General features: G+C 42.2%; 1 protein-coding gene across 9 annotated transcripts in view; it reads left to right on the top strand.

Moving 5' to 3' along the window:
- Window positions 1-14613, top strand: part of kif21b (kinesin family member 21B) — a 55614-nt gene that overhangs the window by 38328 nt on the left and 2673 nt on the right. For 5 of the 9 annotated variants that reach the window (XM_084036516.1, XM_084036521.1, XM_084036514.1 and 2 more), the window contains 8 exons: window positions 2812-2948; window positions 3364-3544; window positions 3800-3964; window positions 4573-4690; window positions 4904-5074; window positions 9772-9971; window positions 11202-11335; window positions 12345-14600. In XM_084036516.1, the coding sequence (XP_083892642.1) occupies window positions 2812-2948; window positions 3364-3544; window positions 3800-3964; window positions 4573-4690; window positions 4904-5074; window positions 9772-9971; window positions 11202-11301 (1072 nt within the window). In that variant the 3' untranslated portion in view covers window positions 11302-11335; window positions 12345-14600. The remainder of the gene's footprint in view (window positions 1-2811; window positions 2949-3363; window positions 3545-3799; window positions 3965-4572; window positions 4691-4903; window positions 5075-9771; window positions 9972-11201; window positions 11336-12344; window positions 14601-14613) is intronic. The other 4 variants (XM_084036520.1, XM_084036518.1, XM_084036519.1 and 1 more) reach the window with 1 other exon arrangement.

Genomic DNA, 14613 nt, shown 5'->3' on the forward strand with positions numbered 1-14613 from the left:
TCACTCTCTGTTTCCCCATTTGCCTGTTAACTCACCTGGTGTCTTCTTTTGTCTTCACCTGTAGTCCGTGTGTTGCCTGGCCTCTCCTCCACCCCCTCCCCCCCCCCCCTCCCCCCTGTGGGTGAGGTCACTGTGGTGCATGTTTTAACCACATTCGGGTTTCTCGACCCGCTGGCCTTTCCCACCTGTGATGCCGTGTTGCCTGCACACAAGACCTGAATGAACCTTACCACTTTTCTGCAGGCTGCAGGAAACCAATAATATTTAAAGAAACTCTGTTGACTGTAGTATAATATTATAATAATATTTCTAATCAAACATGAGACAACAAACTACGGTCAGTGTTTTTCTATCATATTGTTATCCTTTTTTTCAGTAAAGAATGCAGTATTGACAGAAATACATATGAATTGATGTTTATTTCAAACATTTTTGAAATACACTTAATTGCTTGTTTAACTGTTAGATGACCATATTGGTTTGTCTTTCATGCATGTATGTTAGATTTGTAGCCGTAGCCAGCAGCCAGTTAAACGCAATGCAATATGTTATTTAGTGAGTTACCTTTGGCTACAGCTAGGCTAGCTATTTCACCCTGACTCCATGCATTATGCTAAGCTAAGCTAATTGACTACTGGCTGTAGTATCAAATTTAGTGTCCAGGCATCAAAGAGTTAACCAGCTTCTCGTCTAACTTTCAGCCAAAAAGTAAAAAATGCTTTTCCTCAAATTACTACTTCAATACAAATGGGAACATTTTTTAGATAATAATGATAAAAACATGATTTTCCCCACTTCTTTCTGATCAATCTATTTCTGTGTGTTTGTCTCACACTCTCACACACAAATTGATGGACCTCTCACCGAGGCCCTTCAGCCTGTTTTTCTGTGTATTGCAAAGAGCACACACTCCTCCTGATCTCCTTCCACGTTTTCATTAGTCTGCTGCTCTCTTGGTGCTTGGCTCTGCAACAGCCATTAGAAGCCCTCACATAGGGCCTAACACAGCACACTATATCTTCCACAGACACTGAGAGAATGGGGACACTTTCACATTTCCCGGACCAGCGCCGTGATGTGAGAAATCGAGTGCTGCATGAAGCAATGTTGTAGTACGTGTAGTTTACAGGGTGTCTTTATAGAAAAAAATGGGAGATCAATCATTCAAAATTAATGCAACATAATGGTTCCCTGGTAGGTGAAAAAAGTAGCTTGTAAGTATAGGGGCTCTGGTCTACTATAATAAGGTAAAATTATTTTTGTTTTAATTCATTTTAACGTTAAACAGTACCTTACTTCACCTGACTTCCCATTTACCAATGAGGATGAAGCATAAGGCCTTTCTCAGACGATGTGATAGGCTGAACAGCCTTCAGAGTGATACGGTTCATTCAAATGAAAACTACACCTCAAATCCTCAAATTAAAAAAAACCAAAAAAACGTCCTTCCCCTCTTGTCATTTCTATCATTTGTCTTTCCGATAATGGAATTGGATCAAAAAGAGGGATGGGGCAGATTTAATGTGATGCTATCTTAATTCTGTAGTGCAGCTCAGCAGAAGCTGATAATCTGATTATGTTATCAACTTGTTACATTACTCCACTCACCCACATGCACCACACAGCCTTTTTCTCTGGGCCCCAAAAAGCGAGTGGAGGTGCTGAGCTGAGAGTCTGCTCCTACCTGACTGGTGGAGAATGGATGCTGCATGTGGTGACGGTGACGACGTCTGTGGTTTATTTTTGAGTCGCAGGCTGCTGTGTAGTTGGTTTTCCTGGCCGTGGCTGTTGTTTTCAACTCATTCTGCACAAGTCACTTCTCTTTTTGTGTGTCATGAGACTTGGCAGACATGCATGCAATCTTTTTTCACTGGCAGTTTTTGATTTGGGTTGGCATTTTTACACTAAAACAAGACACACAGAAAGTACGGTTCAGTGTTTTAATTTTTCATTTGACGTTCGTATTGGTGTGTGTGTGTGTGTGTGTGTGTGTGTGTGTGTGTGTGTGTGTGTGTGTGTGTGTGTGTGTGTGTGTGTGTGTGTGTGGGGGGGGGGAATGTGCAGGCACAGAAGAGGAGCATGTTGCCACCTTTGTCTTCTTTGTTTTACTCACCCTGTGCAGAAACAAAACCAGAGTTTTGTGTGTAATCACATATTCTCTTTTCACTACTCACATCCTCTGGCTCTCCTTCACTGTTCTGCTCTCTACCTCATTCTCTCTCTGTCTCTCACACACACACACACACACACACACACACACACACACACACACACACACACACACACACACACACACACACACAAACTCACACTAACCACCACTGGTGTCATTAGGAAGTCCACTGGGGACCAATTTTCCCACATTCTTCCCTCTTCTTCTTCTCACTCTGCTGACTGCTCTCCAGGCACTCTGGGACCCGGGCCTGTCAGTGGGACATAGATTGGGGGGGGGGGGTTGTGTGTGTGTGTGCGTGTGTGTGCGTGTGTGTATGTGAGAGTGGCGGTAAAGAAAGCAGCTCTTACTGGTGTAGTGCCTTAATTGGTCTGTTCCACAACGAAAGGAGAGCAGGGAAGGGTTGGGCTCCAGCAGGAAGTTGTCTGATTGCATATTTCTAGTTTTAGTGGAGAACATCATCCGTATGTATCCAATGAGGTTTGTATCATCTCTGTATGTTGGGAAGAATATTTGTGTCTTGTGTGCATGTTTGTGATCGGCCTGTTTTAAAATGCACACATCTGTAAACGTGGAAGGAAATCATCTCCACTGATTTATATTGAACACACTGTGACCTTGGTGTGTGTGACCTTTAGGGGCTCGATCAATCCCATCGGGGGTGTGAAGGGGGGTCGGACGGCACCCTTGCAGTGTGTTTCTGTAGCCGAGGGCCATTCAAAGCCAGTCCTGTGTGTGGATGCTACGGATGAGCTGCTATTCACCGGATCTAAAGGTACCACTAACTGTAGTAAATATATTTTCAAGCTCTTTTAATGGATCTGTTTTCACTTTGAGGCCAATAACACGATGACTAAATGAGTATTGCAGCACTAAAAGGTTGGTTCTACATCTTGGGAAATAGCAATGAGTCATGGAGCAAAAACGATCGCAAGACTGGAATAATCCGATCCATTTAATAGAATAGATCTTTATTGTCCACCGGGGTGGAAATCTGTCTTCGACTCACTGGACATAAGAAATAACAAACTGCACCACACAACAAAGAGAGTCAGTCAGACACATGGATGAAAGAAAATTCATACAACACTCCATACAACAGCAGCTGCATCAGTTCCTAATGCAGTATAATGTACATTGAACTGTCCACTCAAAGAGAGTATTTGAACTGCCCTTCTTTCCTTCCGCAGATCGCACCTGCAAGATGTGGAACCTGGTAACGGGTCAAGAGATCGTCACCCTCAAAGGCCACCCAAACAACGTGGTGTCAGTCAAATATTGTCCTTCCTCCTGTTTGGTCTTCTCTGTCTCCACCTCCTACATCAAGGTGTGGGACATCCGCGACTCTGCCAAGTGTGTCCGCACGCTAACGTAAGTTTCCTCTCTGCAACCAGCAAGGTGGAACGGTTTGGAGCAGTTAAACTTAAAAAAAAAAAAAAAAAAAAAATACAACCTGGGGAGATATTTGACATAAGGGATTTAGGGAGAGTCTTTTTCAGCTTTTCAGAAAAGTGACAAAATGTGATGTAAATTTGTTCCTCTACGTCATGCCCCCCTTTTATTATTTATATCCTCCTACTTGGCCAATCTCTCTCCAACTATTTTGGCTTCTCTTTAATGCCACAGTTCATCCGGGCAGGTGGTTTCAGGTGACGCATGTGCAGGCACCACCACCCGAACAATTACCTTCGCACAGGGCGAGTGTCAAATTAACCAGATCGCCCTCAACCCGTCAGGATCTGTGCTCTACGCTGCTGCTGGAAACACTGTTCGCATGTGGGATCTCAACAGGTACATTTGTTCATTTATTCAGTTGGTCACAGCCAGTTCTTAACTATTTTAGATGACGATGTGCGGTTTATATTTGCCTGTTGGATGTTAATCAACCAGAGAGCTGATTAACGGCCGACTCTAAAATTGAAAAGGCTGTCAAAAGAAATTGCAGGAACTCGGCACTGGTCTGTGTAAAGTGAATATATTTTCTGCAACGCGGCTCCTACTTTTGAAATCCAGAAGCACTGCTATCTTCTCCTCACTCCTTATGTGTCTAGAGGGAAATGATTAACAGATTGGACCAGACAGTTAATGCTGAGGGGCTCAGACCCAATTAATGATGCACAACGCCCCCCAGAAATGAAAAATGAATGCATTAAACATTTCTACAGTCTCATCTCTGCTTTTGGCATCACTGTGTCTCAACAGTTTTACTTCACTGGTGAGACGGAAAGTGATTTCATTTAGTGAAACCTTGAAAAATCACATTCTTGTAGGTGATGTATTTCACAGTGTGTGTGTGTGTGTGTGTGTGTGTGTGTGTGTGTGTGTGTGTGTGTGTGTGTGTGTGTGTGTGTGTGTGTGTGTGTGTGTGTGTGTGTGTGTGTGTGTGTGTGTGTGTGTAGGATGCAAGGGATGGGGAAGCTGATGGGCCACATCGGCTCTGTCATGTGTCTGACAGTTGGACAGTCTCTGCTGGGCAAAGACCAAGTAATCACTGGCTCTAAAGACCATTATGTCAAGGTACCGCACACACACACACACGTTTTTGCAACATCGTGGGGACACACACATACACACACGTACATGGTTTTTATACATCATGGGGACTCCAGTCACGACGGTGTCACGTGGGGACACACACATACATACACACACACACACACACACACACATTCAGACAGGTAAAATGCAGACATATCGTTTAGAGTCTCCTGCTCCCTGTTCTCTCCGCAGGTGTTTGACGTGACAGAGGGAACTATGGGTAATATAGGTCCAGCTCATAACTTTGAGCCCCCCCACTATGATGGCATCGAGTGTTTGGCTGTCCAGGGAGACGTGCTGTTCAGCGGGTCCAGAGACAACGGTATCAAGAAATGGGATCTGGATCAGCAGGAACTCACTCAGGTGGGTGTCTGCATGTAGAGTATGTGTTAAAGGTTTGTGTTCTGGATGAAGGGGCTTTTTCTTAAAGGTCCCATATTATGAAAAACAGGTTTTCTCTGGTCTCTACACCTATAAACTGGTCCTCCCTGAGCATGTCAACTCCCAGGATGAGGAAAACAAGCGACTCCTGCATGGTCTCTGCAGCCCCCCCTCTGGTACAACAGCGCTCCTACAGGCTGTTCAGATTCAGCTCCCGTCGTTACGTAACGAAGGGAGTCATTTGCATAGGCCGACCTCCTGCGCTATGATAGGAGATATCTGAGAGGGGGCGTTCATCACTGAGGTGAAGTTCGGTGTGTCCTGCAGTGAGACAGCAGTGAGATAGCGGTGTTTCACAATGTCGTCGTTCACAGCTAGACACGCAAATTGCTCTGTTGTTGGTTGTACAAATCAGCGTGCTTATATTCTGTCCCAGCTACAGAAGAACAGAAGAGACGGTGGTTGCGTTTCATTTTTAATGACAATGTGCCAGCTACGGTTTGTGTTAGCTTGTATGTGTGTGCTAACCACTTCACATCGGACTGCTTCAGTAAGGAGGGAGACGGAGCTCATTAGCATTTAAAGGTGCAAGCACAGAAACAGCCTGAGCTCATTTGAGCAGCTTTTAGACAGCTGAAATTCAGGACCATGGATGGGTTTGGGGCAATGCATATCGAATACAGTGTTGTTGGACCTCTGACAGCTGTGTGAAAAACATGTCACACATTACCATGTTGAAGACATTCAGACACTTGCTAGGGCGTCATTTAAAATGAAGGTGTTGTCTGTTCCACACAGTATATGAGGTCCGCAGGAAGTATATTTGATATTCGTGTGGATTTGGAGTTAATACATCAGACTTTAAACCCCTAGCTGTGCTCCAGTGCTTCTCCTGATGTTAAAGGCTGTCAGCCTGCAGGTAGAAGAAGCATGCAGAACACATACTCCTCTCAAGCTATTAATTCATGACCTCTTGACCCTTTGGTGGTGCACGTAGTGCAGATAGAGGGCCAATGGAGTTTAAATGTGCTTTGAGAGACTAATGTAGGGAAATTATTCGTATCTGTGAGGGTGTTGCATTTAAAGGAGTGTGGAGTCGTGATTTTGATAATCAACTGATTGATTAAAATATTAATCAAGCAACAAGACAACTATGAGTCTGAGTTGATAGCAGGTTTGTCAGGCTGCAATTAGGTAAATAATGTTAATGCCAGGATGCCAACATGCTCACAATGACAGTTAAAGTGCAGATGTTAATAATATTAATCATGTTCAACATCATCGTTAAGGGTGTCAGCATGTTAACATTTACACATATTCGCCTTATTTTAAACCAAAGGATACGTTACTTTGGACACATTCAAAGTAACATTTTGACATGAAGGTGACACTAAATGAATATTCAGGGGATTACCAAAGTTACTGCAACCTCTCCTGAGGGGGATATGAATGTCTTTAATGGCAGTCCTTCAAATAGTTGTAGATATTTGTCTGACATTGTCATTCTGTGAACCATGTCACTAGTTAGTGTATTTAATTATGAAATAATCATTGGTTGGGGAAACAAGCAATTTGTAGATATCTTCATGTTTTTCTTTTTTTTTCTTCAAATGATGAATTGAAAAACTGCTTACTTGAGAATTTAAATAACCATTAGTCGCAGCCCTATCATAGCAATTTGATAAAAGAAAATGACACACACACACACACACACACACACACACACACACACACACACACACACACACACACCTTCTGCCCACACACAGTCCCGGTAGAGATTGTATTTTCCTCGTTATCTGACACAGGCTTGGCGGTGACAGTTAAACTGTGCTGCCCGTTGAGGATTTAGTTGGCGGACAGCTCCCTTCATGTCTCCCTTTAGCCGGAGTGTTCTCTCTGTGGGGAAGGTCAACGGAGTGTTGTCATGTCAGGGCATTAGAGCCCACATGCATCAGACCCACAGGTGTCAGACAGGAAGTGTGTGTGTGTGTGTGTGTGTGTCTTTTGTATGCATATGTTGACAACTGTGATGTCAAGATGATGTATCTTCCGGAGGCGCTGCACATGTTAATAGTGCATAACAATGCACCTTGTGGGCGGATATGGCTTACTCATTTGCATGCGCGGTAATATGCATTCTGAGCAGTGCTTTCTAGTTTGCATAAGTTCTATTTAGTCTTTGTGGATCCGAACAGAGAGAACGACAACATAAGTCATTATAGTTTCCATTCAAAGGCTGAATTAAATCAACTCCGTTAGTGCTGTGGTCTGCGGCATATGACCTCAACCTCATTTGTGAAGCAGCCAACACAATCCATTTTACAGCTTCTCAAACGCTGTAGTCTCTGTCTAATTATGTAATAGGATCAAATTGTGGCTTGGGGTGCAATAGAATATATTACAGTAGATTCTGCCTCCTTCAGGACTGCTGCGAGCTGTTCTGCTCTAACCCCTCTGTTTAAATGCAACCGCCATAGGGCTCTTTCTTGGGGGAATAGGTGAAGCAATTTGTTTATAATTACTCAACTCTGTAGTTTAGTGATTCCCAATTGCTTGATAAATAATAAACCTCCCAAAAAGTATTTCAAGTTTGTGTGTGTTTCACTGCTATTCCCCCTTTTACAGCTTTTATTGCACTCCCAGCTAGCCGTGGGTATGATGGCGGGGGAGAATTGACTTTACAATGGTTTCCTCTATTTTCCTTTTGTATTAAGGAAGGATTTCTAATATCCTAACGTTTTCTGGCCTATGGATCCCAACTATGAATGACAAAACTTAAAATACATTGCACTAAAATGATGCTATATTTTATACCCATTTAAAATGTATCCAATTAGTTTAAAATACACGTCGAGATTAGTTTCCAACAAGAAGGAACCCAGATGTTTAATATTAGGGAGCTAAGAAAAAGTAATCAACATCATCTAGCTCTGCACATTAATTAATTAACCACATTCACCATGGCTATCTATTAAACAGCCAACAACATGTAAAGAGCCTGACCCATTTTTCTACTACTGTGATATTTTACATTTGAACAACATGTCAGTGTTCCCTGGCAGACAGAGTAGAGATGCTGCTTCTAAATGACCTTTTTTATTTCTGTACCGGCATTTATTTTTGGCTGACACAAACTTGAATACTTACAGTATATAAACTAATATCAAATGATTTATCAGACCATTTATCAGCCCAGCCAGATTATCAGTGTCGCTTTAATAGAGAATGGACAAAATGAACAAAAGCTGTTGTATCAGTGGCCAATAACTACTTGTTTCCTTGCAATGAAAGACTCCTTTAGGCAAACTGAAAGGCTCATAAACACACATACCAGTTTAAAGCATCAGTTTTCTGCCCAAGGGCAGAAACATGGACTTTTAAACGTTCAAGAACGCAACACCAATACAGGAGTTCCTTCTACCTTCTACCTACCTGTCATGTCAACATTGTTTCCATCTGTTTGTGGCAACATTTTGCCATTTCTGTCTCAAGTAGAACTAGTGTTGTATTATGAATCATACTAAATGATTGAGAGCTGCTCATGCTGTTTTTAAATACCATACTACACCATTGCCTATACAAAGCAATGTGATATCAAATTTGGATGCCGTCAGTCACAGTATTACAATCATTCTTGGTTCGGACTATTGTTCTGTAAGAATCACTAAAACAGCAAACAACCTGAGCTCTGTTTCAAGATGAAATCACCTAAGGTACAAATAATAGTGGTTTATTATTAGGATCTGACTCAAAACTGAAGTGGAAAAATACATATTCAAGCTTATGGGTCCTCTGTTGTAGATTTCAAGAAAAAGAGCTGAAATAGACCTGCATGCAAATCAGGAATAGATGTAGAATTTATAATTTACTGTCTAAAAAAACAACACACTGCAAACTCCACTGTGAAAAAATAGTCATATTATGTGGGCTAGCTAATGGAAACAATACTGGAAATTAACTTTATTTACAGTGTTATTGTGATTGAAAGCTAATCTTAAAATGCAACATGAAAAAGTAGATAAACATGTTGAAAGTTATCTGCATGGGTTCCTCTCTAGAGCTCAATTAATCATCACAGTTGGTTGAGATAAACAGAATACATTTTTTTTAAACAGCAGCAAAGATTAAGTTAAATTTGCATATAAAATCTAAATAGCATTTTGTTTTTAAATACAGAACAAACCTCATCTTCTTGTTTAACATCTCACCTGTGCACTGCTGCATTATCATAGACATTGTTCACGCTGTTCTTAATTTTATCTTTAATCAAGACAACACTGCGTGATAAAAGGTGGGATGTCACTTTAGAAGGTATTTATCAGATGTTTTCGTCGGTGTGTTACAGTTTTATTTTCCTAGCGATCTGTGACTTTGAGCTGCATGAACAATTAAACCAATACAATAGCAAAAAACAGTACTATTTGATTGTCTAAAAGGTCATATAGACTTCGGGATCAAGCCGTTGGAAAATACTGAGCGTGCAGACACAGGAGCTAAGAATAACTCCGGTATTGAGTCTGAATACAGTACTGGTATTAGTGAGCTGTGCAGTTTCCATAAAAATAAACACACTGCTTTACTGATGATGATTTACATCCATTATAAATAAATTTTCTGCCACTGCAGTCTAATATCTTTGCCTCTCTGTCTTTATGTCTCTCTGCTTCGACTCGCAGCAAATCCCCAACGCCCACAAGGACTGGGTGTGCGCTCTGGCTTATGTCCCGGCCCGGCCCATGCTGCTGAGCGCCTGCAGGGGCGGCATGCTGAAGGTGTGGAACGTAGAGAACTTCACCCCCATAGGCGAGGTCAGAGGTCATGAGAGCCCCATCAACGCCATATGTACGAACTCCAGACAGATTTTCACTGCGTCCAGGTAAAAGAAAAGTTTGTTGTGCACTCCTCTGTAAATTGATGTCCATCAAATGCTATTCATTTTTAATTGTCTCTCCAGCATTTTCTTGAAATGTGGCTTACTAATTTATTTCTTAAAACAGACATTTATTTATTATTTATTCACATTAACAAAGTACAAAGTGTTCACAGATTAAAGTGTCATATCCAAGCATGATAAGACTGGCAATATTCTCCATTTTCCTTTTTGTCAATTCTGTGACAAAAACGATCCGACAATGAATTCATCCTTCTGCCATGTATTGTCTGACTGATATGTCTTATTTCTATGTGACATAGAGCTCAATTGTTTCTTCAAATATTCAATAGAGCTCCAAATATGTGTTAATCCACTGCTGAAAATAGTCCACAACAAATGCAGTGTTTACTCCTGTTGGAGACAAAAAAAAAAAAAAAACTAAAGTGATCCACTGTTCCCAATCCAAAAATTGTTAAATATTAAAAATGTGGTCATAAATGAATAGATTTAGATTTTAAGTCATCAGTATCAACAAATGTGACTGAGAGAGAGAGAGAGAGAGAGAGAGAGAGAGAGAGAGAGAGAGAGAGAGAGAGAGAGAGAGAGAGAGAGAGAGAGAGAGAGAGAGAGAGAGAGAGAGAGAGAGAGAGAGAGAGAGAGAGAGAGAGAGAGAGAGAGAGAGAGAAGTCAGTCGTGGGTATTGGCCTTTTGTGGAATGTGTTGACAATAACAAAAATATCGAATTATCAGCAGCCTTATCAGAAGGGTTTAGAGGAGGGAGAGGGAGACAATGTGAACGAAATACTGGTTTATGATTCATGCTTGTTTCATCTCAAGCATTAATCTGCAGGTGTGTGTCAACCTCTAAAGCTCAGAGAGTGGGATAACACATCCTGTTTCTCTCCAAATCGGTGTTGCGCAGCGCTCTATAGCTGGATCAGATAATGCTTGTTTACGGTTTGTCTGTATCCGAGTGGAACATTCTGCGGACTGTGTTGATTAATATTTTCACTTCTGGTTCAGCTGGTGGCCTTTCGCTGTTGTTGACTAACATCTACTTTCTCTTCTTCCTGTCCTATTTGTTGCATCGCCTCGTAATCTTTATCATCTCCAACTCTTCCATCATCTTGACAAACGTTTCCTCTTGTTTGGTCTCTTTTAACTCTGCCTACCCACTCCTACGCTGTTGTCCTTCCTCGTCCTCATCCTCGTCCTCCCGCTCCCCGACCCCAGTGACTGCAGGGTGAAGTTGTGGAACTATGTGCCGGGTCTGACCCCATGTCTTCCTCGACGGGTCCTGGCCATCAAGGGCCGAGCCACCAGCCTCCCATGATTGCCTCTGCTCTGACCAACCCTCCCTTCCTCTGGTATTCTCTCAACTTCACCTTCTTTTCCTTAATGTCTTCCTTTTCTCCTAGTTTTATATCTCTTTACCTGGGCAGTACCGTTGTTTGTTTCTGTTCTGTTTCAGTCCCTCTTTTACTCATTCTTTTCTGCTGTTTTCTGATCTTTTGTTTTTTAAACATGCAGCTGCTGGTGTTTAACTTCTATTTTTGAGTCTTAGATCCTGGCTGTGAGTTTGACTGAACAAGCGATTCATAGTTCTCCTCAGAATAACCCTTTTTCTCTTATGTAAAAATTAGAGTGTTGGGCTGAAAAATTGTGGAAATAACTAGCCTAACGCTAGCATGTAACCGCAGTAAAACCCCACTTTTACACTTTTTAAAAATTTGGGATTAACCTCGAGATGTGCTGGCAGGTGGAATTTCCCTGTTTCATCTCTTTATGCTAAGCTAAGCTAACTTGACATATAACGTACACACATGAGAGGAAATAACTGGGCTGGAAGTGTGTTTCTCCAAAAGTGGAATTCTTTATTTACGCCTTCACCATTACCCTTTCAGACACAATCCACTCAATTGATATTTAGCATCTCCAAAAACACCGACCAAAGAGCACAGCTCACTCCTTCGGCTAGTGTCGATGGGAAACATGAAGCTCTCCTGGGTGCTTCCTGATTGATCAGTGCAAGGTGTTATGATTAAAATCCAGGGAATGTGCAGGAAAGTGAAAATTAAATTGCCCGGTCAGTTGAGAGTAGAGAGCAGGTTGATTAGATTTGCTTGTTCCAGAGTTATGAATCCTACTTATTCTGAGATGTTGGAGAGGTGTTGTTGTTTTTTTTTACTGACACCATGAAAAGGGTCTTTAATGAAGTGTGTGTGGGGGCGTGTGCGTGCCGGGTAGACTTTGATTTCAATCTCTTTGTGCTGCGTCTGATGTACAATGATTTGTTTTGAAAGGGAAGACTGCCTGATTGATGCCCCCCCCCCCTTCTTTCTCTCTTCCTCACTCTCCCTCCCTCTCTCTCTCTAGCGACAAGACAGTGAAGATCTGGTCGTCGAAGGTGTGGAGGAAGAGGTGACACTAGAAGTAGTTCTTCCGTCAGACATCTTGCTCCAGCTTGTACGAGCCTCCCATCTGTGACCTGTTCACTTCAAATAAGACGTGAAACTGAAGACCCGGGGCAATGAAGGCCTTTCTCCTCAGTCAAGGTGCAAAACGTATTCAAAGGCAAACAGCGATTTGCCTCTCAGATTTTATTACTGCCAATTTTAAAGTGCCATTCAGGGTTACGTTTGGACAATATAAACCGCATCTTCCCCGGCCGCGGACAGAACAATTTCTCTCCCCTGACATGAAAACGACCGCAGCCTGGTATTAAAAGGCAAAAGGAAAAAAGTGTCCTTCTGTTCTTCCACCAAGGTTTCAGAATCCTTGCGGAACGAGTGACAGATGATTTTGCTCAATAAGATGTGGGTATTCATGTGTGTGCTGTCTGAGCCATGGCACGGGACAAATTTAAATCCTCCAGGAACGTTAATGAACAACTTGGACCTCTGGCCATTTCCTCCTCTTCCTCCGTTCCAGACCGTTGATGTTATTAGCGTCGTTTGGGGAATGATACAGGCTCATGCTGCCTGATCAATAGAAGAAACTTATACGTCACCGGACGATTACAGAACACCGTCGCTGGATGTCCCGTTTTGTAGCCTGGAAATGCCCTCCAATCACTTTTATTTCAAGTCGAGACATTACTGTGTTCCACAATAATTTTTTTTTAATGACTGACTAATTTATTATTTCCCCTACCTCAGATGTTTTGGACTTTGGCGTGAGGTGGGAGGGGACGTTTTTACGGGTCTCTGTACAAACACACGGTGCTTGACATTTTGAAGTCTCTGTTTAATGGCTGGCTCTTCATCTCTGTGTGAATGTGTCCTCTGTGGCCCTCTGGCTATAAGACTGTCTTGCTGCTGACCCTGCAAACAGCAAAGCACATGTCCAGCAGCACAACTAAGGTAGCACTAGCCCCCAGAGGATCTGACCGGGTTATAATATCTGCTCTGTAAAGTGCTAACTGTGGCACAAAAAAAACAAAAAAAAAACACATGACACGGAACGTACCTACAGCACACACACTCTTAAGATGTTTGTGAGTCGGGGTGCTCCGTTGAGGCCAAAGTACCAGATCATTATCCCGACCATCCTACAATATGTGGCCCATACCTGCCATTTATCCTCCACCTGAGTGGTAATAGGAGCCCTGTCAGTTCCCCCCTGCCTCCTTTCAGCTCCACTCTGATCTTTGAGGTGAGAGACTGTATTAGACTGACCAGCCTTACTGAAGTGTCCACCTCCTTCTCAGCTATACTGAACTTCTCTGGGAAAGCCAATTTAATTAGAGGTCTCTTAGCTCCGGCTGCTTTTCAGGCAAGATTACTTGGAGACTTAGAGAAAGTAGGTCATAACTGGGAGGGATTTCTTATTAGAATTATAATTTTCTTCCACCCACTACTTGCTGCTACATTTAAAGAGCAGAAGAAACTTCCTGCACCCGTGCACTGATGTACAAATGTTTTTTTTTTTTTGTGTGTGCAAAATATGTGTGTGGGCAACACACATATGCACAAACCGTGGATGCACAATGATTTCAGTGGATGTTTCGGTTATCCATCTTGCTTGATAGGTCTTGGCAGTGCTCACTGTGTGTGATTTAGTGTCTCTTTAATGAAAAACCTTCAGCACTGCAGTGCTGCACTGACACACGCATACTGTATGCATATACATACTCATACAGGCAGCAATAATAACCCAAGTCCTAGACGTCAATTAATTTATCAATTTGCTCTCAATATGGATAAAAGTAAGCATTCACATGCACTTTCAGTTCAACAAATTGGACTTTGTTTTGTTTTCACACAGTGTTCAAAAAGCTCCTTGTCATGCATATGTCTTAAAGCTCGATCAAAGCCATAGTTCATGTCTTTTTATATTTCAAAGCGCCATTGAGTGTTGTTTTGCTCTGTAATCTCTCTCCTTCTGTTGAAAAAAACAAAAAACAAACCATGGTCATTTAGTGCACCTTTCCTTAAAAGACCCAGAACCATATGTTGTTTAATCAAACAAAGCTTGGATCATAAAACTGCAGTCACAGGTGACAGGTCAGTTAAATCGTCCTGACATGTCTCCTCTAAGAGAGAGCGTGCTGATTGTTGATGTAGCCAACATGAGTTTGATGCTGCTTACGTTCTCCAAAAGAAATGATATGGGTTTTGTTTTGTGTTGTCGGTGGTTGCAGTGT

This window comes from Eutrigla gurnardus (assembly GCF_963514095.1).
Source record: "Eutrigla gurnardus genome assembly, chromosome: 2".
NCBI classification, from domain to species: Eukaryota; Metazoa; Chordata; class Actinopteri; order Perciformes; family Triglidae; genus Eutrigla; species Eutrigla gurnardus.